Here is a 27,605-nt window from a genome sequence, read left to right as displayed (position 1 = left end):
TTAATAGCCTACGTCAACTATGAATAAAATCAAAGCGAGGTACAATCATAGCTTCTCCTTAGCGTCTGCAGCGGTGTTACTTTTTGTATATATATATATAATATATGATCATATTTGCCACAGGCCTGCAGGGGGAGCTCCAGTTACAGTGAGGTGACGGTAACTCAAGCTTTTTTTCTCAGTAGTTGCCATGGTGACTCAAGGTATCGGGGCTCCATTGATGATGGCTTTGTATAGTGGTCGCGCACGCGCCAAACTCAAGGTTAACATACTCAGAGTTGATTTACCTAATTCAGATCAGCTGTTCTGGAACCGGATACTCAGAGTTTCCCATCTCAGAGTAAGTCAACTCAGAGTTCTGGGTTAGACTCAGAGTTTGTTGAACCTCCTACCTGGAATACCCCCCTGGTTTGGTTTTAGTAGCAGATTCTTTGCTGTTTCTGAAATGATTAACTGGAGATGATGAAAGCCTCTGTTAGTGAGATCTTCCACTTCCACCTCTGGAGGAATTCCTCCTGCATCCTGGGGAAGGTTCAGGAACCTGACTGGACCATTTTCAGGACCTCAGTTGTGGAGGCAGCTGCCCAGAGTCATCTGTGTCTGTCCCAACAATCTGCTGGTGGACATTAGTGGTGAAGGAGACTCTGGAAAACTCCCATTCTGGCTTTAAGAGAAATATAATATAGTATGTTGTGGTTTTATGAAGAACATTAGCAGACTGATCTGTTGTCACCATCTCTGTCAACACAGGATGAAACTAAACTGCTGAAGAGTTCAAGAAGATTCAGATCACAGATAAGAAGGAAGAAAAAAGAGACAGATGTGATGTCTTATTGCCCCCCCAAAAAAAGTTTCTTACAGGGTGAATATATCAGCGAGCTCTCATCACATGGTCAGCTTTTTATTATTTTCATCATAAAGTATAAACATCTGACTTAAGGCAGCACAGAAACAACCTTTAATCACATTTGTGGTTAAAACCTGAAACATCTTTGATTTAATGAGACAAAAAGCTCAGCACAGCTGGTGAGATTTCTCTCTATGTGACATCTTTCATATTCAATTTAGTATCAATGAAACAAGTGTTGATTAATAGAGATTAAAGACCTGAACTGCTCCTCAAACCATAAAAAACATGCTGGACAAGCTGTGTTTACAACCACAGACAGACAGAGCTGTTATAGGTTCATCTTCACACTCAGCTTAAGTTGAGCAGTCTGGAAAGGTTTGGATCCACCACACGGAGGGCAACAATAAAACAGGAGCTGGCTTCACTTCCCTTTCTTCGCACCATGTCGATCACTTCTCGAGCTTTGTAGGCTCGCGTTTCTGTTCTGGCCGACTCCATTTCACCATCATTTATAACACCAATCCCAAGAAGTTTATCCAGAAGCAGGTTTAGATTAGCTTCAGACACTCTGCTAACAAACTGTTCCCGAGCCAACAGCAGCTTCTTCTCTGCTGGGACGAACACATTCTCACTTGTTGGACCTGGAAGAGAACCAGAGACAGTTGTTTAATAACCCAACAGTCACTTTTAAACAATGATGAACATTTGATCAAAATCACTATGTGGCAGGAGACGGGGATGGTCTAACCAGACAGCCGGCAAATAGGAGGAAGACTTTCCCCAAAATGAATCCAACTAACGTGTGTGTAGGAACAGTCTGTAGCTACTGCTGTATGTCTGTATATCTGACATAATAACATCATGCTTATGCTCATTAAAATGCACACTGTCATTTATAAGATACCTTTTGTCTCAGACACTTTAACCCCCTCAGTGATGAAACAGAGTTTAACCATTTCCTCTCCAGGTAGCCAGCAGGCGGCCATCTTTGTTTTGATTCAGAAAGTAAATGTGTAAAAATCTTTTCCACCAGTCAGCAGACCAAATATTTTTCCATCCAGAAAGATTGATCTAAAATACATCATTTTACTTTCTTAAATAAAAGCTCTCAGACTTCTGTAACACTGTCTGAAGGCTGAATGACAAATCCAGAAGTGGATCTTTGATTTGTTATTAGAGTAATAATGTCAATAATAGTTTTACAACTGGTGTCTAAACTCTGACATGAGGTGAAAGCTTTACCTGTCAGTTTCACCACCCGATTCCACACCTCTGTCCTCTCTTGGTCTTGGACCATCAGAGTCACTTTCTCTTGGTTTGCAGTGAGGAAAACCTCAAATGTTGGGAAGAAATTTGGTCCGTAGTTTGGTTCAAATGTTGAATCCTGGAAACCAGAAGCAAAGCATCATTTTCATACCTGTTGTATAAAATGTTTATCTAGTACTCTGATCATGAATCTATTTTACAAAATTGTACATATAATAGTCAAGTTTGTTATCATTAAAAGTGTATCAGAAGTAGGGTTGAATACCTTTCACATTTAAACATATATAACAAGTGCAAACTATATATAAATATATACACATTATTATTATTGAGCCTTTATTAATCATATTTCTTCTAAACATATTTATTAGCACTGTTCTCCCAAAATGCATCTGTGTAGCTGTGGCTATTATAGCGTTACCATGGTGACACCAGCTGGTTAGCGGCGGTACTGCACCATGAGCATGAAATGAGAAGTTTCCAGACAGGGAAACCACATCCCTCTAATGTGTCTGCAGCTCGTGCGTTTGGCTGAAGGATGATGAGCTTTCATTTACAGAAATTCAGCACCGTTTAATTTGACGTGAATCAATACTCGGTATTACCGACATAGTTCGGTCGGTACCATTAAAAGTAGCGACCTCGGTACCCAACCCTGATCAGAAGTGACTCACCTCAGGCTGGATTATGGAGGCTTCAGGTTCACAGTGAACACTGTAGCTTTGATCAACGCTGAGAGGACATTTGGAGGAGATCTTAATGTTCTCAGCTGTTCCTTGTTGGGGGGCAACCTTCAGTGACAAGACATGTTTATTATCAGAGAGATAGACAATGAATTCTCTGTGTTTTTCATATTTCTGTTATTGTACATGCTGGACATCTAGAGACTAATCTAGACATGTTGTAGGTGGAAATAAACAAGTGTCCCTCACTGCGGTGGCATCTTATAAAACTGTAATGTTTGTTTTATCTGTCGGGGAAATCCTGTAGAAGCAGTTCTATGTTGAAAATATAGATACAGTTATGTTGTTAAGTATAACAAGAAAACAGCAAAGTTTATGACTAGAAACATGTCTTGGTGGCAGCAACACGCGACCATGTTGAATACTTTAAATGCATTTTACTCACTATTCAATATGTATGCCACCTGGTGGTGGTATCACAAGTGACACTGGCAGACAATAATGGACTCTAGACATAATCCAGAAAAAGCTAAAAACTAAAATTATTCTATCCAGTTCAGATGGGACAATCATACTGTTGTTTACACAGCTTGCAAAGCTTTAATAACAGTTCTAGAGGAGTGAAGCATGCCGACTGTTCAGCCTGTTGTAGAAACAGCTGTGCTATAAAACACAAGTTCAGGTTGATGGTAAGCACATACTGTATGACAGATACTTTTACCTCACTCAGAGGAATGTTGTTCGGCAACAGTAATACGTCAAGTATTCGATCATCACGATCCGGAGGTCGGAGGAACAGCAGAACCTGGCCGCTGATTGGTCGTATGATGTTAATAAACCTCTGAACAACGTCCCAGACGAGGCCCAGGAGAGAGAAGTGAGGGACGTTCACAACCACATGAGTGTCTGTAATCTCCAGCGGCTCCAGGATGCTCATTCCATCATCAGTGATGTGGACGACAGACAGCAGACCCTCAGGGAGCGGAGCTGTGAAAACACATTTATGTTACTAACAGCAACCTCAATATATGTTAGTACTCATTTTAATTGATGTGCAGGACAATAAATAAAGACATTAAGTTCAGTTGAGGAGAAAATGAAAACATAAGGAATACAGATAAATCAAGTGTTTCCCTTTATCAAGAAAGATTCAAATTGAATGGCCAGTCTTAATTGAACAGGAGAACATTATATTTGGGTTATTCTGTTTTTTACCATCACAACTCTAAACCAGAGCAAAATGCTGAGGAAAAGGAACGATTCTTTCAATGTGTTTTAATGTTTTTGTACCAACACATCATGCCCTGTTAAAGAAAAGCTATTTCAATATGCTGATTTCTAGATAAGTGACACACTGTAATGCTGTAAAATTTCATTTCTTTCTGAAATGTAATAAAATTATAGTGTAAACTGTGTCAGGAATGAACACAGTGTCTGTTCAAAGTAAAATGTGCTGCAGTTATTCACAGTCCCAAAGGATCACAGTGCTTTTCTCCAGAGACCATCAGGTGAGAGATTCCACTAATATATCAGATATTATATCATATTTAACTCAAAGTTACTGAACACATTTATTTCCCCAGATGAACCCTTTTCACTTTCCTCATCGGCCTCTCAGGATAAACTGTACATGTTTAGCTCCAACGTTGGTGAGATCAAAGAACTGATAAATCATCAGTGTTTGTTCATCTTGTGGTTGTAGTGAACTCTGCAGCCTGTAGGAGGCGCTAACAGGAGTCTTATTATTGTTTTAATAAAACTCACAAAGCACAATGATCATCTTACCATCCCTGGTTTCACAGTGTGGCAGGCGGAGCTGACTGACAGCACCGTCAGGACTGTGGATGTTGAACAGCGGCCCTGCAGCCGTCTTGCCAGCTGGTTGTAGAAGGCTTTCGTCCCATTGGACGGTCCTGTACTGTAGCTCCGCCTCCTGAACCGTACCAAACACCAGTCCGGTCAAAGTACACCTGAACACACCTGGACCAGGACAGCTGAACCTGTAGGACACAGAGGAGCTGATCACACAACACAAACCTTTTCTTGGTTTGAATGAATACAAATAGGGAAGTCCTATTTTCACTTAATAATGTAATATCGGGAAGTATCGGGTTTTTACCAGGCGGGGAGTTCCGGTCCTCTGAAATGAGGCCAACGCGGAAGTACCTTATATACTTTATAACCGATGATTGTTGTAGGCTTCAGCATTTCCGAGCCTGCATGAACGCAGCATGGGACGTTTACCGGCGCTTGATGACATATAACAACAACACGCTAGACTCGTGGGTTTCTAACCGTAGCTAACCGTAGCTTACCGTAGCTAACCGTGGCTAACCGTGGCTAACAAGTTCATAGTGTCCACCGCCATGTACATGAACACACAAACAGAAGGGTTACCTCCTCGTTGTCATTTTCTCTGTTATGCTTTCGGCGAGTCACCTCTGTGATGTCACCGTCAGAGTCCAGTGGGTCCTATCTGGGTCCTGTCTGGGTCCTGTCTGGGTCCTACTCTGCAGAGTCCGGTGGGTCCTATCTGGGTCCTGTCTGGGTCCTATCTGGGTCCTATCTGGGTCCTACTCTGCAGAGTCCGGTGGGTCCTATCTGGGTCCTATCTGGGTCCTGTCTGGGTCCTATCTGGGTCCTATCTGGGTCCTACTCTGCAGAGTCCGGTGGGTCCTATCTGGGTCCTATCTGGGTCCTGTCTGGGTCCTATCTGGGTCCTATCTGGGTCCTATCTGGGTCCTACTCTGCAGAGTCCGGTGGGTCCTATCTGGGTCCTATCTGGGTCCTGTCTGGGTCCTATCTGGGTCCTATCTGGGTCCTATCTGGGTCCTACTCTGCAGAGTCCGGTGGGTCCTATCTGGGTCCTATCTGGGTCCTGTCTGGGTCCTGTCTGGGTCCTATCTGGGTCCTATCTGGGTCCTACTCTGCAGAGTCCGGTGGGTCCTATCTGGGTCCTATCTGGGTCCTGTCTGGGTCCTATCTGGGTCCTATCTGGGTCCTACTCTGCAGAGTCCGGTGGGTCCTATCTGGGTCCTATCTGGGTCCTGTCTGGGTCCTATCTGGGTCCTATCTGGGTCCTATCTGGGTCCTATCTGGGTCCTACTCTGCAGAGTCCGGTGGGTCCTATCTGGGTCCTATCTGGGTCCTGTCTGGGTCCTATCTGGGTCCTATCTGGGTCCTATCTGGGTCCTACTCTGCAGAGTCCGGTGGGTCCTATCTGGGTCCTATCTGGGTCCTGTCTGGGTCCTATCTGGGTCCTATCTGGGTCCTATCTGGGTCCTACTCTGCAGAGTCCGGTGGGTCCTATCTGGGTCCTATCTGGGTCCTGTCTGGGTCCTATCTGGGTCCTATCTGGGTCCTATCTGGGTCCTGTCTGGGTCCTGTCTGGGTCCTGTCTGTGTCCTACCTGGGTCCTATCTGGGTCCTATCTGGGTCCTACTCTGCTGGAGACACAACAGCTGAGAGGAGCGAGTGAGAGGACGTTCCTATAAAAGGTCCCGCCTCCAGAAACGGGGCTTATATCTGTGGTTCTGAACTATTTCCAAGTGTGTCCTACGGATAGTAAATGACTGCAAAGCAGCATAATAAATATGGCAGTGCCATATTGGCACTTTTTTCCATAACTTAAGTTGAAGTTGTTCTCTTATTTTGCACAGACAGTGTTTACATGAGGAGCCATGTTGCATTTATGTTTGCATCCAGTGGAGCATCACAATACAATTAGTCATAATGTGTTAATTCCACAGTAGGAGATATGTTATGTTGTTACCTAATAATAGTTTTGGTGTAAAAAGCCTGCAAATATCGGTATTGGAAACTAAGAGTTGGGGAATATCGAATATTGGTAGAAAAGTCAAAATCGAGCCCCCTAAATAAAAAGTAAAGTTGCTGCAGTGTTTCAAAAGCTGGAGACCAAACTGAACATCTGGATGAGATGTGAGTGAAGCAGCAGCTGCAGGACTATGAAGTGAAAGTGAAGCGTCATCACTGAAAGGAGCCAATGAGGTTGAGGGTTGAAATATTGTGCATCTCATGTTTTAGTTACCTGTATGAAATGTTTGCAGACTCAGTCAGCACTTTGGGTGTGAAGTCCTAAAATGGAGAAAGTGACAACATTAGTTAGAGAAAGTGAGCAGCTCACCCTCACAGTCGTACAGCTGACAGGATCCTCACTGCTTCAGTTTCTACTCCACCTGAACTCTTTACTGTTTATTCATCACTTCTTTAACTTTACAACGTGCAGTGAAATGATGCTGCTAGACTACGTTAGACAGCAGCTGGTGGCTTCACAGATGAGTGAGAGGAGAAGAAACGACAGCTTGAAGTTCACACAGATGAGCAAATCATGTTTAAGAGTGTTGAATGAAAAATGGACATTTGTATTGGTTGTACCTGCCAGTAACTGGTCCCAGTCACATTCTCTCTGCACTCAAGCTGCTGCTGCTGTTTCAGCCTCTCTGGATCATCAGGATCCAGCTGATCCTTTGTGCTGGATGTGGACGGATCAGCTGGGAGATTAGAGGATGTTGAGAAGAAGACACAAAGCAGATGTTAAACTCACTTCTAGACATGAAGCTTGTGGCCCAGTGGGCAAAGACACAAAGAGAAAGCTGCAACACAAAGTCCCAGTTTAAGACTGGACAGAGACTTTGTCCACATGTCTCCTGTTGGTCTCTACTGGAAAACCTTCAATAAAGTCAAAATGAAAAAAACAAAAACTTAAAGACGACAAACACAGTCATGTTTCATTAAAGACCCAAAACCAAAGTTAAACTGGATTTACAAAGTGTCCATAAAGAATATTTTTATTCCATTGTTTCAATCATTACAGTGGAACAAACTGTCTAAACAACATTTTAAATCCAAACTCAACACAGAAATCACTGAAATTCAACTGAATTCAACTTCTTGCAGTGAGGCAACACAACATCTTTCACAACAATAACAATAGATCAGAATAGTCCCCTAGAGTGCAACGTGATATCTTCTAGTGTTGTGTTGTCTGACCAAAATATTGACTTCAGATGGATATAAAACAGAGAAAAACAGGAAATGGCTCCGTCCAAAAGTAACAAAATCCTCCTACCAGACTCTCTGCCAGAAAATGAGTCAGAGTCAAACCTCACTTTAAAGATTTTGTGATCACAGCGGTTCCTGATTCCCAGACCAACTTGAGACTGATACTAGGGCTCTGACAGAGATGGAGCTGACCCTAACCCTAAGGCTGCATTCAGACATTAGCCCTGGATGAAAACATGCAGCCCTCTCATCTCTCATTCATCTGAATGGAGGCAACACAGCGAGCTACACAAACACAACGCAGGCTCGTCCAATAGAAAAGTTGAACCTGGCCCAACGTGTGCTGCAACAAAATGTGACATCATCCAACAAGAAACTGTGTTGATAAATGACAAACATGCAAAGACACATTCCTGCTGGATTCCTTTGTAATGTGAACGCTGCATTTCTATTACAAACAACTATGCAGTGTTTAGTGTGTGATAAACCATCAAACACATGATTAGTGTTCCCAGCTAGTACTTCCTGTCTCACCTGAACCTTAACAACACACCGTACCAACCAAGCCTCCTGTGTTGTTTTCACTCTGAATCCTGATAAGTGAACAAACGCACCATGGTGCATTCAAAGTCGAATAAAAACTGGTGGACAGAGCCAAGTCACAAACACACTTCAGTCCACAGACACAATCTCAACTAGTTGTCTTTAGATGTGTATTTAGTCTCGTCACAATCACACTTTGAACCGGTCACAGTCTCAACACTCACGTCCTTTATGTGTGGCAGGTGTAGCGCTGTCCCGTCTGTCCTCCACCCTGCAGGAATAAATACAAACACAGCAGTTATCTGGACTGGCTTATGAAGACGGTTCAAATAATCAGACTGTATCTCTTCACTAAAGAGAACTCTGTGATTCCACACAACCACCAAGCTGTTCATCATCATCTGGACTTTCCAATCCAGCTGTGACTTCATTAAGTGTGGAGTAATCTGGACTTGTGGTGCGTCCCACAGCACAAATGTAGCTCAGTGATATTCATATTTACACACAAATTTACATCACCCACAAAATGTCCTCAAAGGGAAAATCAAGGTTTCTCACATTGAGGTAAATTACTGAAGTATATTTGTGCTCTCAGTAGAAACAGTCTCTTACTTTAAGTCTGAGGATCCAGCTTCATGAGTGACGTCTGGAGGATGATGTTTGGACTCACAGGTGGATACTGGAGACTCTGGTTTGTGCTCTTCCTCCACACAAGATCTCTTCTTCTGGTTTCCAGTCAGTGTGACATGTGAACCTTTAGAATCAGTGAACCTAGACACAAACAGTAGATATGCTGATATATTTCAGACACTTACATCAGGAAATGACCATTCATATCAAATGATTATACAGTTAGAGTTGGAAGAAAAGGCTTTGCTGTTTGACGGAGGCTCAGCAGGAGAATGAATCACCTTTTAATAAACATTTTATAAAAGTTATTATTATTAAACCTTTATTTAACAAACGTGAACATTAAATCTTAGATCAATCAGCTCTGATAAAAAGGAGGTTGGGGTGGTGGAGAGTAATCAATGATGAGTGTGAGCTTATACACCTGAACAGCTGTATGAATATGAAAGGATGTGATTGGTCAGCTGGTGGCCAAGAAGCTGATGAATGAGCCAATGATGGTGAAGCATGAATGAAACAGCTGATGCCAATCACTTAATGACAATATGACTCCAGTGCTCCTTTCTCCTCTCACACCTTCACTGTACCTGGAAATACTGGATCTTTGATTGGATGCTGACTGGATCATCCTAAATATCACCTCTGAGACAAATACATGGGCTCACCAATATGTCTGACTTCACCACAGTACTGACCTCAGAGTCTCCAGTCCACAGTCTGGACTCTCCAGTCCAGCAGACAGAAGCTTCACTGATGAATCAGACAGTTTGTTTCCTCTCAGGTCCAGATGTGTCAGATGGGAGGAGTTGGACTTCAGAGCTGAGGCCAAAACTTCACAGTGAGTCTCTGAGAGTCCACAGCCCCAAAGTCTGTAATGACACATATATTACAACATATGTTATCATTAAAGAGGACACTTTATATTTACTTCATGCATTTGATGATGAAACAGTTTGATGCTCATTATTCTGATGAACATTTGTTCTTCACATCAGTGTGTGTGTGTGTGTGTGTGTGTGTGTGTGTGTGTATTTAAGAGTGTGTGTGTGTATTTAAGAGTGTGTGTGTGTATTTAAGTGTGTGTGTGTGTCTCTGTGTGTGTGTGTGTGTGTGTGTGTGTGTGTGTGTCTCTGTGTGTGTGTGTGTGTGTGTGTGTGTGTGTGTGTGTGTGTGTGTGTATGTGTGTGCGTGTGTGCGTGTGTGTGTGTGTGTGTGTGTGTGTGTGTGTGTGTGTGTGTTCTGAAGCATCAATATCAATGATCAGACATTATTCATTAAAACATTGAATAATAATAATAAAGAAATATTTCTCCTTCATCAAGTAAACTTGATCAGTTTAAACAGAATATTTAGAACTAAATTCCCTCTTTGAGTTTGGATCCCTCCACTGCAGCTCAGCAAGGAAACACTGAAGAAACACAAACATACTTACTTGATATGTGGAACTCAGACTGCTGAAGCCTCATATTAGTTTAAACTCTGGAAGTCATTTTTACTCACAACAAGACTGGATTTTAAATTCCTCAAAACATTTACATTCTACACATTTGTGTTCAGCTAATCCTGAAAATTATGAACCAAACATTTGAAACTTCACTGAAGAATTTAAATTTAATAAATATTAATAAATCTACCAAAGCTACAGTCAGTGAACTCACATCAGAGTCTTCAGTCCACAGTCTGGACTCTCCAGTCCAGCAGACAGAAGCTTCACTGATGAATCAGACAGGTTGTTGTCACTCAGGTCCAGATGTGTCAGATGAGGGTTGGACTTCAGAACTGAGGCCAAAACTTCACAGTGAGTCTCTGAGAGTCCACAGTTAGAAAGTCTGTAATGACATATATATTACAACATATGTTATCATGAAAGAGGACACTTTATATTTACTTCATGCATTTGATGATGAAACAGTTTGATCCTCATTATTCTGATGAACATTTGTTCTTCACATCATCTTTTTAAAGCTACTCTTACCTTTCTTGCATTTCACACAGCACTTTGATAAAACTTGACCAGCAACAACCCCTCCTCCCTCCTGCTTATGATTGAGCTCTTTTCAAAGCACTTAAAATTCTAGTGTTAAGTCTTGAATCTTGAATTGAGTCTGTAAAAATGAACATCTTGCCAAGGATACTGTATCTACTCCAGACTCTCCCAACTGAAATTAATGACAAACAATGCAATGAATGGGATAAAATAATATCACGTTACATTTGGCAAGGGAAAAAACCAAGGATGAGATTCCAAACTCTTCAGTTGCTGAAGAACAAGGCTGGACTGGCACTCCCCTGCCTAAAAGATGATTATATATCGGCCCAGCTGAGGTTCCTACTTTGTTGGTGTGTCTCAGGTTACAAGGCGAGATGGAAAGAAATTGAAGAGATTATATCGGGGCTGTACTGATTCAGGCAAGGTTAGGAGACAGAAGACTAATTAATGCTTGATGGAAACAGGTAATAAATGGATCAACCTATCTCTGAAAACATGGTTAAATATTATTACTAAGAACGATATATTAGAAGAGGTAAAGATTATTAAATGGTGCTGTTATGATCTGGACTTCGCCCCCAATAAGATGGATGGCATTATAAAGGATGAGTAATCCAGGCTCTCTCCTCATATTGTACCTTTTTAACCAGGCGACACGGAAGAGCTTTCAGACATTGAAAAGACTACACGCTCTCAACAATAGTGACTCTTTTACATTTCTTCAGGTACTCCATCACCTACACAGTTCTATGCTAAAGAGTCAAAAGGTGTTTTCATAAGTGCTTACAGGACAGATTCTGGGCTTAAGGTCTTCTCTAGACTTTATAGATCAGGAGATCAAAACAGCGAGTACCACGTACATAAAACTAAAGTGGGACAGGGAAACCAACAGCTGCCTTTCAGAAGATACCTGGACTAAAGTCTGTGAATTTCAGTAGAAGATATTTAGCTTAACTTCATGAGATCATTTGGCTGGAAATGTCTTATTAGGTATTTTATTCCACCTGCACAGAGTTGTTACCATTCAGGCTCCCAGGAAGCCAACCATTACCACTTGTTCTGGGCCAAAAGTAAATGTTTTCTGGTGTAAGATTCAGAACCAGTGACTATATTTGGAACGGACATTGCTTTCAACTGGGACACATTTATTTTTGGGCTTGTGCTCAACTACTGTAAGTGTTAAAATGAACTATTTATACAAAGAAAAGGCTTAAGCCAGACGTCCCATCTATAGAGGAATGGTATGATATCATTTATGAAATATCTGTGATGGAAAGAATCACTTTCTCTATGAGGCTTCAGCAATACGAGGACATTTGGAAGGAATGGAAAATGTATATTTCCCTGAAACACACTTCTTTTGTTTAAGTTTTTTTTAAATTTTCTTTCACTCATTTATTTTCATATTAAGGTTTATTTATTTATTTTCCCATGTTCATGTGTTATTTTGTAAAATGCTTTGTTGAAAAAAAGAAAAATGGAGAACTGTGTAAAAATAAGTAATTACATGATCAAGATGACTGTATGTAATATTGTTGTTGTAAAATAATAAAGAAATATTTCTCCTTCATCAAGTAAACTTGATCAGTTTAAACAGAATATTTAGAACTAAATTCCCTCTTTGAGTTTGGATCCCTCCACTGCAGCTCAGCAAGGAAACACTGAAGAAACACAAACATACTTACTTGATATGTGGAACTCAGACTGCTGAAGCCTCATATTAGTTTCAACTCTGGAAGTCATTTTTACTCACAACAAGACTGGATTTTAAATTCCTGAAAACATTTACATTCTACACATTTGTGTTCAGCTAATCCTGAAAATTATGAACCAAACATTTGAAACTTCACTGAAGAATTTAAATTTAATAAATAGAAAAAAAATCTACCAAAGCTACAGTCAGTGAACTCACATCAGAGTCTTCAGTCTACAGTCTGGACTCTCCAGTCCAGCAGACAGACGCTTCACTGATGAAACAGACAGTTTGTTTCCACTCAGGTCCAGATGTGTCAGATGAGGGTTGGACTTCAGAACTGAGGCCAAAACTTCACAGTGAGTCTCTGAGAGTCCACAGTTAATAAGTCTGTAATGACACATATATTACAACATATGTTATCATGAAAGACGACACTTTATATTTACTTCATGCATTTGATGATGAAACAGTTTGATGCTCATTATTCTGATGAACATTTGTTTTTCATATCATCTTTTATTAAATCTATTTTTTCTGATGCATTTTATTCCTTAAATGTAAAAATGAAGCTCAGAGAAAGTTCAGACAGGAAGAGCATCTTTTTTACATGCTCACATCTATAGTTTTATTTCTCATCCCTCAGTCATTCTGATCTTTCTCACAGCTCATCATTTCCTTTCTGTCATTTCTGGGGCATCAATTAAGACGTCAGCTGTTCACATCACCTGCTCACATCTAACCAATAGCACGCTGACACACCTTTGTCAGCCTATCATATTGCAGCTGTCTTTTTAAATGTTTCTCCCTCTCTGCTCAGAGCTTTCAGAGCTGCTGCATATCAGGATGATTCAGATTCAAGTAGTTGACTCTTGGGAGAAATGTCAAGTATCAGGCTTTGTCAACCAGCTCAGTCTGCTGTTGTACTCACTGCATGTTTATCAGTTGTAGCCTGTTCATTGAAGCAGTGTTCAGTCAGCGTGACTGCTCTCTGCTGCTGTGGGAACATGTGTGTGCAAATATTAGTAGCCTAGTACTTGGATTTCTATCTAGATATTGTATCTGCGTTGCTGTCTGCATCACTTTAACTTCCTCTCTTCAAGCAGCAATAGTTTTACCTAGCCTTTGTTCAAAAGTCAAGTCCCACACAGATTAGATCAGCTGTCCTAATTAAGGTTGATCAGGTGCCGTAAGGACTTCATCTTCATCAGTAAGGACTTCATCTTCATCAGTAAGGACCTCATCTTCATCAGTAAGGACTTCATCTTCATCAGTAAGGACTGCATCTTCATCGGTAAGGACTTCATCTTCATCAGTAAGGACTTCATCTTCATCAGTAAGGACTTCCTCTTCATCAGTAAGGACTATATCTTCATCAGTAAGGACTTCATCTTTATCAGTAAGGACTATATCTTCATCAGTAAGGACTGCATCTTCATCGGTAAGGACTTCATCTTCATCAGTAAGGACTTCATCTTCATCGGTAAGGACTTCATCTTCATCATTAAGGACTATATCTTCATCATTAAGGACTTCATCTTCATCAGTAAGGACTTCATCTTCATCAGTAAGGACCTCATCTTCATCAGTAAGGACTATATCTTCATCATTAAGGACTGCATCTTCATTAGTAAGGACTTCATCTTCATCAGTAAGGACTTCATCTTCATCAGTGTTTAGCATCAGTAACTCATCACTATTCATACAGATCATCATTCAGCTCACTGTGTTCAGCAGCAGCTATGTTAGCTCATGCCTTTAACACTGTTTCTATTTTATATATAGATGCATCAGCAGCATTGCACAAAGGAGTGTAAAGCTAACAGCTACACAGCGCGCACAATTATTATGCTTGTTGTATTCCTGAGGATTCATTTTATTGATGAACAAATACAGTGCTCTCAGTCAATCCAGAATGTTAATAAACCTCACACCTGAATATTTAACAAAGAAAAAGTGAGGTTTGCTTTTCTCAGGAGAAAATCTATATGTGCACAATTATTATGCATCTAAATGAAAAACTAAAATCTTCCCATCTCACTTGTTTATTTTCATTTATTAGAGAAAGAATAACAAATAAACAACTCAAAACTTACAAATAAAAACTTCTGACATTTCAAAAAAATACTCAGTGAGCGATATAGCTACGCTTCTTTTTAATAACTGCCATGAGCCTCCATCCATGGAGTCTGTTAGTTTCAGTCTGTTGATGATCAACCTTTCGTGCAGCAGCAACCACAGCCTTCCTAATGCTGTTCAAAGAGGTGTATTGTCTTCCTTCACTGTAAATCTCACATCTAAGAAGGGCCTACAAGTTCTCAATAAGGTTGAGGTCAGGTGAGGAAGGGGCCATGTCATTATTCTGTCATTTTAAGGCCTTTGCTGCCAAGCAGTGGAGTACTTGGATACATGTGATGGAGCATTATCCTAAAATCATAGCTTTTTGCAGCCAAATGCTTGATTTATGTTTCAATGAATATTTGATTTTTTCTGGTCTACTATTATTATTTATCTAATTAATTATGAGATACGAACATGAAATATTATGGTTTGAATTATTAGTTGAATTGGTAAGAATTATGAAATTGTGATTTATTGTTAATTCTGGTTATTTTGAGGCTGACATGACTCTGTATAATTGATGCCGTTTCTCACCTCCGCCTCCTCTTTATAGACAGGTGACTGCAGCACCTGGGTATATTAGTGTGGCTATCGGGGCCGGCGGAGCTCTCGGTTTTAGACACGCAGCCATACAGTTTTAGATGCTGCTAAGTGTTGTTTTTGTTTTTTGTTTGAACGAGTGGAAAAGAAGGAAGTGAACTAAGTTGATCTGTCAGTCACTCCATGCTGCGGTAAGCAACCTAAGTTTTTGGAAATAAACATATTGAACCAGAGAAGAGTGTTTGGATTTCCTGGAAACTTAAAACCCTTTGACAACGCCGGAGCGCGTCGGACATGGAGGCATGAAAACCGAGAGACAAGAACATCTTTTATTGGAAAACATAGCGCTTACAATAGCCTTCTTCAATCATGTAGACTTTTCCTGTAGCACTGCTTGAAGAAAGTCCAACTAGCTCATCCTTAATAATAGCATCCCATACCAGAACCCACCTCCACCTGGCTGGTGTCTGACTCAAAGTGGAGCTCTGTGTCCATTAGTGATCCATCTGGTCCATCAAGAGTCACTCTCATTTCATCTGTCCATGAAACCTTTGAAAAATCTGTCTTCAGATATTTCTTGGCCCAGTCTTGATGTTTCAACTTATGAGTCTTGTTCAGTAGAAGTCGTGTTTCATCCTTCCTTACCTGAGCCTCGTCTCTGAGCTCTGAACACTTTGTACTTCTGGTCACTACAGGTAGGTTGCATATCTGGAATATGGCGGCACTGGAGGTTAATGGGTTCCTGGTAGCTTCATGTTTAATTCTTCTCAAGTCTTTAGTTCATTTAATTTGCGTCTTTTTTTCTCCACACGTTTCTTGCGACCCTGTTGACTATTTGCAATAAAACGTTTGATTGTTCGGTGATCACGCCTCAATAACTTCACTACTTCAAGAGTGCTGCATCCCTCTGAAAGGCATTTTAAAATTATTGACTTTTTAGAGTCTGTTAAATCTCTTTTTTGGCTCATTTTGTCTGGAGGTAAGGAAGCTGCCTAATAATGATGCACAGCTTGATATAGAGTGTTGATGACTTTAGGCCAAACTCTCCCTCATTACACAAATACACAACACCTGATAATGCTTAAATCCAATTAGCATTCAAGTTTATATAGCTTGGAGTTGGAAAATATGCATGAAAATGATGATACGGTCAAAATACTCACTTTCCTAATAATTGTGCACACAGTCTATGGTAAGCTCTGCATATAACTGGTGGTTGGTGCTTCATGTTTAGTCTCACCATTCTTTAGCTGCTCTCTAATCTCTGGTCACTGCTGAGCTCCTTGGAGCTTCCAATCATCTCTGAGTTCAATCATCATTGTATGTTACTGCCTAGTTTAATAAGTACAAGTTAGTCCTGATCTCTAGCATTGCTGGCTATGGCCCATCATGCAACAGGGCAGACTGGACAAGTTCACATTGGTAGCTGTTCAAGTCATCATGCCCGTTAGCATCGCTGCTGGTAATGGAACTCTGTTTTTATTATATGGGCTTATGATTGACATGTTTATTATTCTTAGTGTGCAATAAAGAAACCCGTCATGCTCATTATTTAGTTTCATCTCTTAGATTATTATTATTCAAGATAATCCTGAAAATGATGAACCAAACAGTGAAGGATGTGAATTAAAGAAAAAGAATAAAATCTACCAAAGTTACAGTCAGTGAACTCACATCAGAGTCTTCAGTCTACAGTGTGGACTCTCCTGTACAGCAGACAGAAGCTTCTCTGATGAATCAGACAGTTCGTTGAGATTCAGGTGCAGCTCTGTCAGATGAGGGTTGGACTTCACAGCTGAGGTCACAACTTCACATTCAGTGTCTGAGAGTTCACAGGCAGTAAGTCTGTAATGACACATATATTACAACATATTATCATGAACTGGATCAAGGTTCAGACAAACAAGGAGAACACATGTTTGAATCTCAAAAACTAAAATAATGTATTAAAGTAAGTTATTAACAAAGTAAATGTGAACTCCATGTGTAATGTGTAGAATCAGTAGTGTAGGGAAGTGCATGGATGAGGGGAAATGTGTGCTAGACAATAACAAACACATGAAGCAAAGAAAGAAAAGAGATGTTGCTGGTGGAAGAGAGAGGGAGACACTGAGCAGCTTTGATAAGGTGATCCAGCCCAAAGCCCAGCTGATGCTTCAGCCTGATGACCATGACTCTATTAGTATTATTCATTTCATTCCTTTAATGTAAAACAACAGTTGAGAGATAAACAGGAAACAAGAGGAGAGAGATCAGTGGATGCTGCAGTTATACTGGAAGCATCTTAACCAGTAAGCTACCAGAACACTCCCAGTTCAGCTGATGGTCTCACTGTGCTTGAATGAAACAATCATTCTCATCACTCTCTCTCATAGCTGCAGACTTTAATCTTTGTTTTAATTTAATCTTGCAGATGAAGGAGAGAACATGGAGTTACATTGAGGCTTCTATAATGTGCACAGTGTGTCTGTGTGATCTGATCCCATGTCTGTCTCCACAAAGTTAACATGAGGACATCTTGATTAGAAAACCACTTTTACTGTCCACTATGTTTAATGTGACTGCAGGATATTTAGACTCAGTTCAGCTCAGTGAACAGTTCCAGTTGATAAAGATCATCTCTCTTTGCTACCTGCTGCTGTGTGTGTGTGTGTGTGTGTGTGTGTGTGTGTGTGTGTCTGTGTGTGTTTGTGTAAGTGTGTCTGTGTGTGTCTGTGTGTGTGTGTGTGTGTGTGGCTGTGTGTGTCTGTGTCTGTGTGTGTGTGTGTGTGTGTGTGTGTGTGTGTGTCTCTGTGTGTCTGTGTGTGTGTGTGTGTGTGTGTGTGTGTGTGTCTGTGTGTGTTTGTGTAAGTGTGTCTGTGTGTGTCTGTGTGTGTGTGTGTGTGTGTGGCTGTGTGTGTCTGTGTCTGTCTGTGTGTGTGTGTGTGAGTGTGTGTGTGTGTCTCTGTGTGTCTGTGTGTGTGTGTGTGTGTGTGTGTGTCTCTGTGTGTCTGTGTGTGTGTGTGTGTGTGTGTGTGTGTGTGTGTGTCTCTGTGTGTGTGTGGATGTAAATGGACAGTGTGTATTATCTCAGTGCGCTGCGTTAGTAGATCTTGCAAATGTTTTTACACACGCAGACCTTTAGTAAATCAGGCCCTCAGTGTGCAATAAAGAAACCTGTCATGCTCATTATTTAGTTTCATCTCTTAGATTATTATTATTCAAGATAATCCTGAAAATGATGAACCAAACAGTGAAGGATGTGAATTAAAGAAAAAGAAAAAAATCTACCAAAGTTACAGTCAGTGAACTCACCTCAGACTCAGTCTACAGTGTGGACTCTCCTGTACAGCAGACAGAAGCTTCTCTGATGAATCAGACAGTTTGAGGAGATTCAGGTGCAGCTCTGTCAGATGAGGGTTGAACTTCACAGCTGAGGTCACAAGTTCACATTCAGTGTCTAAGAGTTCACAGGCAGTAAGTCTGTAATGACACATATATTACAACATATTATCATGAACTGGATCAAGGTTCAGACAAACAAGGAGAACACATGTTTGAATCTCAAAAACTAAAATAATGTATTAAAGTTATTAACAAAGTAAATGTGAACTCCATGTGTAATGTGTAGAATCAGTAGTGTAGGGAAGTGCATGGATGAGGGGAAATGTGTGCTAGACAATAACAAACACATGAAGCAAAGAAAGAAAAGAGATGTTGCTGGTGGAAGAGAGAGGGAGACATTGAGCAGCTTTGATAAGGTGATCCAGCCCAAAGCCCAGCTGATGCTTCAGCCTGATGACCATTGTAGTTTATAATAATTATCTCTTGATGTGTTGATGAAGAAGGAAACCACCGCTGACATCTCTCACTAGTATATTTTAAAGATTTGATTACAAAAGAGAACAGTGTCAAACATACAGTTCTAACAACACTATATATAGTTTCTAATCTCTAAAAACTCCACCTTCTGAGCAACTGGTCAGTCTGGACCAAACAGCCTCTGGCCCTTTAACTATACCTGTCTTTTAACCTTTAACCTAAGAGCAGCATATGTTCAAGTGTCACAGGATGTCATTAAATGTCATTAAATGTCAGATACCACACCATAACTCTATTATTATTATTATTATTATTATTATTATTATTATTGTTTGAATACTGATTGTTTCAATAATGATAAACAAACATTTGCATAAACATATGTATGAACTCTCATGTTAATAAGAGTTAACTAATGACAATCATGTCATTAATCATGATTAAATCTCTAAATTGATTGACAGCCCTATAAATATAACATTGAGCTTTAATGTGTATCAGATCTCTTTAAACAGGCTGAATTCTGCCATTCTGCTCTTATATATTGATCAGACCTCTGTGCATTTCCTGCTACTACTCTTCTCTACACCAACAAGAGAGAAAACAGCTGAGAGTTTCTTTCTGTGACCAACAGAATATCAGAAAGACTTCAGAACAACACCATGTAACACCACTTCCCTCTTTACAATAAAAAGATGAACTGATGAGAAATAAAAGGCTCCATTGCTCGGTTCAACACACTCAGGGGTTTAGTCTCTATGACCAGTAGTTTACGGAGGCTAATGTTGGTTAACGTTAGCTAACTTTACATATTGTTGTATAACTGACATTACTGAATCAGTGTGCTGATTGGCTGATCCTCCGTGCTCACTATGAAATGTCTCAGAAACCTTTAAGAACAAAATGATGATGAAAGCAATTCTCTCTGACTTCACAAATCTTCTTTGTAAAATGAAACAGAACTTATTTTAAACTCTTAATCATAGTGTTAAAAACAGTGTGTGATTATATATGATGTACAGAAGCTGCTCATGTAATAATAACTTTATTCACTGATAACTGTAACATACTGATCTATGTTGTGATAAAATGCTGCTGTAATAAAACCTCAACCACAACCTCTAAAGTCCTTCATGTGTTTCACCAGGTTTGAATGAAGCCTCCAACACCCAAAGGAAGAGAAGTAGAAGAAACAACTGTAACATCCAATAATGACTAGAAATAAATAGAATAACTGTTCATTAACTTAACAGCTAGAAACAACCAACTGAAACATTATTTACACATCTGAGACTAAATATAACTGACATGTTATTTCACATATAAACAACTATTTTAATAATAATAAGAATTTTATATTATTTATATTTGAAGAACTAAACTACTAATCTACACTGATTTATAATGTTAATCACATCTGGACTTACACAGCCTTTCTGCAGTTCCTCACAGCTGGGATCAGTCTCCGTCGTCCCTCATCTGATGTGTTGTACTTCTTCAGGTCCAACTCATCCAGAACCTCCTCTGACATCTGCAGCATGTAGGCCAGACCTGAGCAGTGGATCACAGAGAGTTCCTTCTTTGATCTGTTCTCTGACTTCAGAAACTCTTGGATCTCCTGATGTACTGAGCGGTCGTTCATCTCCATCAGACAGTGGAAGATGTTGATGCTTCTGTCAGGAGAGATATAACCACTGTTCATCTCCTTCAGGTTGTTGATGACTCTCTGGATGGTTTCTGGACTGTTGTCTGTCTGACCCAGCAGGCCTCCTAAGAGACTCTGGTTGGACTCCAGAGAGAGGCCATGAAGGAAGCGGACAAACAGGTCCAGGTGGCCATTTTTACTCCTGAGGGATTTCTGCATGGCTCTCTTCAGGAAGTCATCCAGAGATGAGTAACTGTTGTCTTCTCCCAGGAAGTAACTGTAGTCTTCTCCCAGGAAGTCCTCCAGTACCTTTGTCTTCCTGCTGGTGTAACAGTGGTACATGTAGACTGCAGCCAGAAACTCCTGAACGCTCAGATGAACAAAGCTGTAGACTGTTTTCTGGAAGATCACACTCTCTGTTTTGAAGATCTCTGTACAAACTCCTGATAACACCGAGGCCTCTGTGACATCAAGACCACACTGCTCCAGGTCTTCATGGTAGAACAGGATGTTTCCTTTCTCCAGTTGTTCAAACGCCAGCCTCCCCAGCTTCAGAAGAAGGTTCCTGTCAGCCTCCGTCAGCTCCTGTGGACTCGTCTCATGTCCTTCATCATACTTGTTCTTCTTCCTCTTTGTCTGAACCAGCAGGAAGTGTGAGTACATGTCAGTCAGGGTCTTGGGCAGCTCTCCTCTCTGGTCTGTAGTCAACATGTGGTCCAGAACTGTAGCAGTGATCCAGCAGAAGACTGGGATGTGACACATGATGTGGAGGCTCCTGGATGTCTTGATGTGTGAGATGATTGTGCTGGACTGCTCTTCATCACTGAATCTCCTCCTGAAGTACTCCTCCTTCTGGGCGTCAGTGAAGCCTCGTACTTCTGTTACCCTGCTAACACATGAAGGAGGGATCTGATTGGCTGCTGCAGGTCGGGAAGTTATCCAGATGAGAGCCGAGGGAAGCAGCTTCCCCTTGATGAGGTTAGTCAACAGCACGCTGACTGATGACTTCTGTGTGACATCAGACACGACCTCACTGTTGTTGAAATCCAGTGAAAGTCTGCTTTCATCCAGGCCGTCAAAGATGAACAGAACTTTACAGACAGCGAGCTTCTCTGCTGTGAGCTTCTGTAATGTTGGATAGAAAACATGGATCAGCATGAGCAGACTGTACTGCTCATCTTTGATCAAGTTCAGCGACCTGAACGAGAACAGAATCAGCAGACTGATATCTTGGTTGTTGGAGCGCTGTGCCCAGTCCAGAGTGAACTTCAGCACTGAGAAGGTTTTTCCAACGCCAGCGACGCCGTTCATCAGAACCACTCTGATGTGTTTCTGTTGGTCAGGTAAGACTTTAAAGATGTCCTGACACTTGATTGGAGCATCATGGAGGGTCTTCATCTTGGAAGCTGTTTCAAGCTGCCTCACCTCATGTTGGGTATTAACCTCTTCACTCTGTCCCTCTGTGATGTGGACCTCAGTGAAGATGCTGATGAGGAAGGTTTTAGTTCCTGCTTCATCAGTTCCTTGAGTCACACATTCACATGTGCTGCTCAGACTGATGTGATGTTCATCTAAAACCTCCTGCAGACCACTTTCTGCTGAAAGACAGAAAAAGAAGGTATCATTATAAATATATGTTCAGCAGGATAGAGGAGGTAGATTCCTGTTTTCAGAGATGATGACATCAGCAGACAGATCTTCAGTCTTACTTTGTACAGTGCTGGTCTGACTGTCTGTCTGCAGTCCAGGTCTGGTTCTGGATCCTTCTGCACACTGGGGACAGGAGGAGTCTCCTGATGAAGCAGACTGCTCCTCCACAGAAACAGCACTCCTCTTCCTCTCTCTGTGGACATGAACACATTCTTTATGTCACATGACATTAGTGGAGGCCAACCGACAGCTCACATGCTTCATGCAGCTCTTTCCCTTCATAAACAGTCCAGACTCTCAGTATTTGGATATTTCTACATGTGTGAAAGGGCTGAATGAAAGTGAATGTTGACACTTTTCATAGACAGACAGTCAGATGTTACAGACTCTGCTCTGTCCTCTTTCTCCAGATGTAGATAAGATGTAAACCAGTAACACTGGAGACACACATAGTAAAATAAACCCAGTCCTGCCTCTCAAGTCAGTAGAAACAGTCTCTTACTTTGTGTCTGAGGGTCCAGGTTCATTACTGAAGTCTGGAGGATCATCTTTAGACTGGTCACTCTTCATAGACAGACCGCTGGATGTTACAGACTCTGCTCCGTCCTCCTCTTCCTCCTCTTTCTTCATCTTCTGGAGTCTGAGAGGTAAACCAGTAACACTGGAGACACACACACATACACAGTATAATAAACCCAGTCCTGCCTCTCAGCTTAGTAGCTTCTTATTAGTTTACATGACTTTAACTACAACCATGTGTGTTTTCTAGTCATCACAAAGAGAAACTTTGACTCTGGTTTAAATCCAACAGACTTCAGATAAACATGTGTGTGCTTCTTAACTGTGACTTCTCTCTACTTTAATCACATCGCTGTGAAGACAGAAACCAGGAAAAGAAAAGAGGAAACAACTTTTAACGACTCTGGGCCAGATGTAAGAACATGTTCATATTTTATTCTTAAATTTGTCATGTTTTTTTTCGTGAGGTGGACCTTTAACCCTCCTTCCTTCCTTCCTTCCTTCCTTCCTTCCTTCCTTCCTTCCTTCCTTCCTTCTTTCCCTCCTTGCTTCCTTCTTTCCTCCCTTCCTTCCTTCCTTCTTTCCTCCCTTCCTTCCTTCCTCTTTTCCTTTCTCCCTCCCTCCCTCCTTCCTTCTTTCCTCCTTCCCTCCTTCCTTCCTTCCTTCCTTCTTCCTCCCCTCCTTTCCTTCCTTCGTCCCTATTACGACTTTATTCTATAATATTAATTAATATAATGTTATGTTCTCTTAGTCTGGCCCTAATCCTCGGTCGTATAAAACTTACTCTGGCTGTAAATGATCAAATGTTGTGTTGATGGTAATTTGATGCGTATCTTATTTTTCCTTTAGTTCTTTTATCCATCGAGTCCATCCAGACGCAAACTTAGACATGTTTTAACTTTCTTTTCTCTGTGGCTGGTTTGTAGCTCACCTAGAAAATCATATCTGCTGCTTTATATGAACATCTCCGGTAATATGTTGTGTTTCAGATCAGATAGATCAATAATGACACTAATCATTATTTATAGTAGTAATATTAACACTCACCTGCTTTAAAGCTGCTTTGTCCTTCTTCTGCTCCGTTGACTTCAAATGGCGTCTAAAGACTGAATAGTTTCACTTTTAGAGTTATTTCCTGTTTGACTACTCCCTTCCTCTTTACTGGAAGTCACGTGTGTGTGTGTGTGTGTGTGTGTGTGTGTGTGGGTGTGTGTGTGTGTGTGTGTGTGTGTGTGTGTGTATGTGTGTGTGTGGGGGTGTGTGTGTGTGTGTGTGTGTGTGTGTGTGTGTGTGTGTGTGTGACTGTGTGTGGGGGTGTGTGTGTGTGTGTGTGTGTGTGTGTGACTGTGTGTGTGTGTGTGTGTGTGTGTGTGTGTGTGTGTGTGTGTGCGTGTGCGTGTGTGTGTGTGTGGTGAAAGAGGAGGAGCAAACATAAAGTGACAGTGAGTGTGTGTAAGTCTTCGACACTCAGCAGATTGGAACTTTTAATGAAACTTGGGAGGTGTGATTGAAACCAACCATCTATCATAATGTGCTTTAACATTTGGGCTGAACTAACCTTTGAACTCACTTTGTAAGCATCTGGTTGCCTAGTCTTTGCCTCCTTTCCTTCTCCTCTCTCTCCTTTCTCTTCTGGCAGCCTGATTTGCTCTTAGAGAGAAACATGTTGCTGAATAGCTCAGAGCCTGGAGCACTGTGGAGGAATGAGTCCTACCTGGTGGAATGAACCATTCTGCATTTCTGCAATGGGGGTGCAGGTAGTCTCAGACTGTCTTAATGTGATTAAAGCAACATTATTATTGAACTTTCACAGCAAATTTGATTTGATGTTAATATTGATGACGTTGTTTATTATAACTGAAGTTTCCTTGATAAATGACTGTTGGTTAGTGTTAAACTATTAAGGATTTATTTATTAATCTGTATTCTGTGAACCGTTCCACCCCTAGTTCACACCTGCTGGACTAAACAGGCCTCATTTGGTCTCTGTTTTTGTATTTATTTATTTCTCCACAGGGACAATGTACATCATTCTACATTTTCAGAGAACTGAAAACATAAATGTACCCAAATGCAGCCAAGGTCTGATTTCCATTGGACGTCCCCCCTGCCAGATGTTACCGGCACAATGCCTAAAATTATAATTAACTACATTACACATAAAACATACGATGCAATTACAACAGTCATAGTGTCACAGTATAAATTAAACATTAAAATAGTTTTGCACACTTCATGTTGCTTTGGTACTTTGTGCTTGTTTGAGCTTCATACCGTGTTTCTAAGTGCAGCTGAGTAGTGATCAGAGGGGAAAGGGACTGCTTGGTGTGGAGATGTCAGATTGCAGCAATGCAGAATCCGGTACATCGGTGTTATTGTGGTTTTGATTGATCATAATGAATGACAGTAGTAGATATATGGACATTTAAGGGGTTAAAGTGCTATAGTGCTGATTTACAAGTGCTGTCAGTTACATAGTAAAGTACACGATAAAAGAAGGTATAGCGACAGAAAGGCTTAAATAAGTAAATGGGAGAAAAAACTAAGAAAGAAAAGTAATAATAATAATAATATTAATAAAATAGAATAAATAAAGAATAATAAGTTGGCTTCCTATCTTCTACATCTGCTAAACTTCTGCTAATCATAATCTATAAATCACTTCACAGCTCAAAGTGTGAGCAGAGAAGAAAACCTCTAGCACTTGAATGCACATATCATTCTCAGATGTGACTCTGTGTCCTTTATGTATATTTGAGTCTTACTAATACATCTTCCAATCCTTTAAACTACATGTTTGATACACATGAATAAATCAATGAATCAAACATGTGTGTGTCATTGAGGTGAACACAGCACCAGACCTGTCCCACCAGCAGATGGCAGTATGGTGTCACTGCAATGGACGAGTAGCAGAGAGTCTGCAGCATTGTCCATCATTGGTGGAGAAAATACATCGGTTTCATATTGTAAAGATTTGACTCTTCACTTTATCAGTGTGCTTTAAGTGTGATTTTATTGGTGTGTTACTTCCAGTGTTACATGCTGCAGGCTGCCTCTGTTTACTGACTGAAATACTGTAAATACACTCAAACTATAAGTCAAAGTACACGTTCACTCTAACTCTGACTCACATCCACAACTCAGATGTTAGCGGCTGCAGTGCTTACACTACCAGGGAAAATGTGATATCACATTTCATTTAACTCACAAAAACTGCAATAAAAGTTCTATTTCCATAGCAGATAGTTCACTACTCATACACATTGTTCATCGTTATCGCTGCTTTTGTTCATGTTTTCACCAGTTTTACTCAACTGGAAATACAGAAACATAAGCACATTAGCTCAGTGTTGCTACATGCTGCTTCTGTTTACTGTAGCTGCTCTTACAGGTGAACAAGTATGAGTGAGGATAATTAGTGAATAACACAAATGAACTAATAACACATGAGAGTGAGTTGGGGGGTTTTCACTGTCCATTCATGAGTCCCATATCACTGTGGATCCCACATACTACATTAAACATGTTCAGTCATTACAACGTGCTGTGTTTGACCATCAGTTTTATAATATTATGTCATTATTTTATTACCATAAAGCAGTGGTCTCCAACCCTGCTCCTGGAGAGCTACTGCCCTGCATGTTTTAGGTATCTCCTCACTCTAACACACCTGATTCTAATAATCAACTCGTTATCAAGCCCTTTGCTTGATAACGAGTTAGAGTGAGGAGATACCTAAAACATGCAGGGCCATAAAGCAATACTAAGAAAATAAACAACTTTTCCTGACAAAGCTATGAATGGAAATAATACAAAGCTCATCAGTCCATGGCATGTTGAAACCTTTGTGTGTTAAGTTAACATCAATTAATAAATGAGCTCTTTGGTGGAAGAACTTAAAAGTGGAACTTACTATATGTGGGATTCCTCTTTTCTAGATGATGGAGTACTCGTCCTTCGTGTACTTGGGACCTTTACCTCGGCCTCTCCATCTGTTGTCTGAGTCCTCGTGCTCTGCATTCTTGTTGTAGTGCATGCATGCTAAAAGCAATCTAAGTATAACAAAGGAAGTATTAGTAGGTCTACAACAGATGAGGATATCTAATGTACAAAGTGAAAGAAATAATTACAGTTTATGTTAAGCTGGAAACATTCTGACTAAATGAATGCAGACCATGAAGTTACCAACCTGCTCAGCTTTTCAGTAGAAGAGAACACAACATAGTTTGGGGTGAACCTAAAGAGCAGTCTGTCTGAGGTCTGGTAGTGGAAACTCAGCTTGGAAATGTCTTCCTGCAGCAAGCTTCCCACAAGCTTTAGTACCTATGAAGTATGATATGATAAAACAAGAAAACAACAAACTCCATGAAAACGTAGATAAGTCTGAATGATTTTGTGCCCTCTAAATCAGATACAGGCTTCAGGAAGTGGTCTGAGTATGGACTCACCAATTTACATCAACTCCACAATGCTGGTCATTTTAAATCATTTACACAGCTGTCGGAGGAAGTTAAGCTACCAAGCACAGATTTCTTCAGATACTTACAGTTAAGGGATTTCTTATTAAAACACAAAGGCTGGGACAAAGTTGCTAAACCAATGCTAATTGAAGAGTTATTGATTAAAGTACAAACAAAAAAATGGGATAA

General features: G+C 40.6%; 1 protein-coding gene across 4 annotated transcripts; it reads right to left on the bottom strand.

Annotated features, from left to right (window-relative positions):
* Positions 1 to 588: 588 nt before the first annotated feature.
* LOC133983072 (NACHT, LRR and PYD domains-containing protein 5-like) lies at positions 589 to 24,051 on the bottom strand. Of its 4 annotated transcripts, XM_062422016.1 has the most exons (17): positions 24,001 to 24,051; positions 22,937 to 23,095; positions 22,494 to 22,627; positions 20,567 to 22,382; positions 18,633 to 18,800; positions 17,013 to 17,183; positions 12,897 to 13,067; positions 9,690 to 9,863; positions 8,977 to 9,135; positions 8,589 to 8,635; positions 7,195 to 7,310; positions 6,848 to 6,894; positions 4,585 to 4,799; positions 3,521 to 3,786; positions 2,791 to 2,907; positions 2,093 to 2,234; positions 589 to 1,491 (listed from the first exon to the last, which is right to left on the bottom strand). In XM_062422016.1, exons 2-17 carry the CDS (start codon positions 23,062 to 23,064, stop codon positions 1,199 to 1,201), a joined length of 4,164 nt encoding a protein of 1,387 aa, XP_062278000.1. In that variant the 5' UTR covers positions 23,065 to 23,095; positions 24,001 to 24,051; the 3' UTR covers positions 589 to 1,198. The 4 variants fall into 4 exon arrangements, with proteins under 4 accessions (XP_062278000.1, XP_062278002.1, XP_062278003.1 ...); XM_062422018.1 differs by lacking the exons at positions 12,897 to 13,067; positions 18,633 to 18,800 and adding an exon at positions 10,653 to 10,823; XM_062422017.1 differs by lacking the exon at positions 18,633 to 18,800 and having other exon boundaries at positions 590 to 1,491.
* Positions 24,052 to 27,605: the final 3,554 nt, after the last annotated feature.

This window comes from Scomber scombrus, chromosome 7, assembly GCF_963691925.1.
Source record: "Scomber scombrus chromosome 7, fScoSco1.1, whole genome shotgun sequence".
Taxonomy (NCBI): Eukaryota; Metazoa; Chordata; class Actinopteri; order Scombriformes; family Scombridae; genus Scomber; species Scomber scombrus.
Note: the sequence above shows the minus strand (reverse complement) of the source record. Positions and strands in the feature narration are given on the sequence as shown.

Coding starts and splice junctions, on each gene's coding strand:
- LOC133983072 (XM_062422016.1), bottom strand. CDS start 23,064: ATGAAGAAAGAGGAGGAAGAGGAGGACGGAGCAGAGTCTGTAACATCC. Junction 17,184..18,632: donor CACTGTAGACTGAGTCTGAG/GTGAGTTCACTG, acceptor GTGTCATTACAG/ACTTACTGCCTGTGAACTCT. Junction 2,235..2,790: donor CCTCCATAATCCAGCCTGAG/GTGAGTCACTTC, acceptor TCTGGTTTCCAG/GATTCAACATTTGAACCAAA.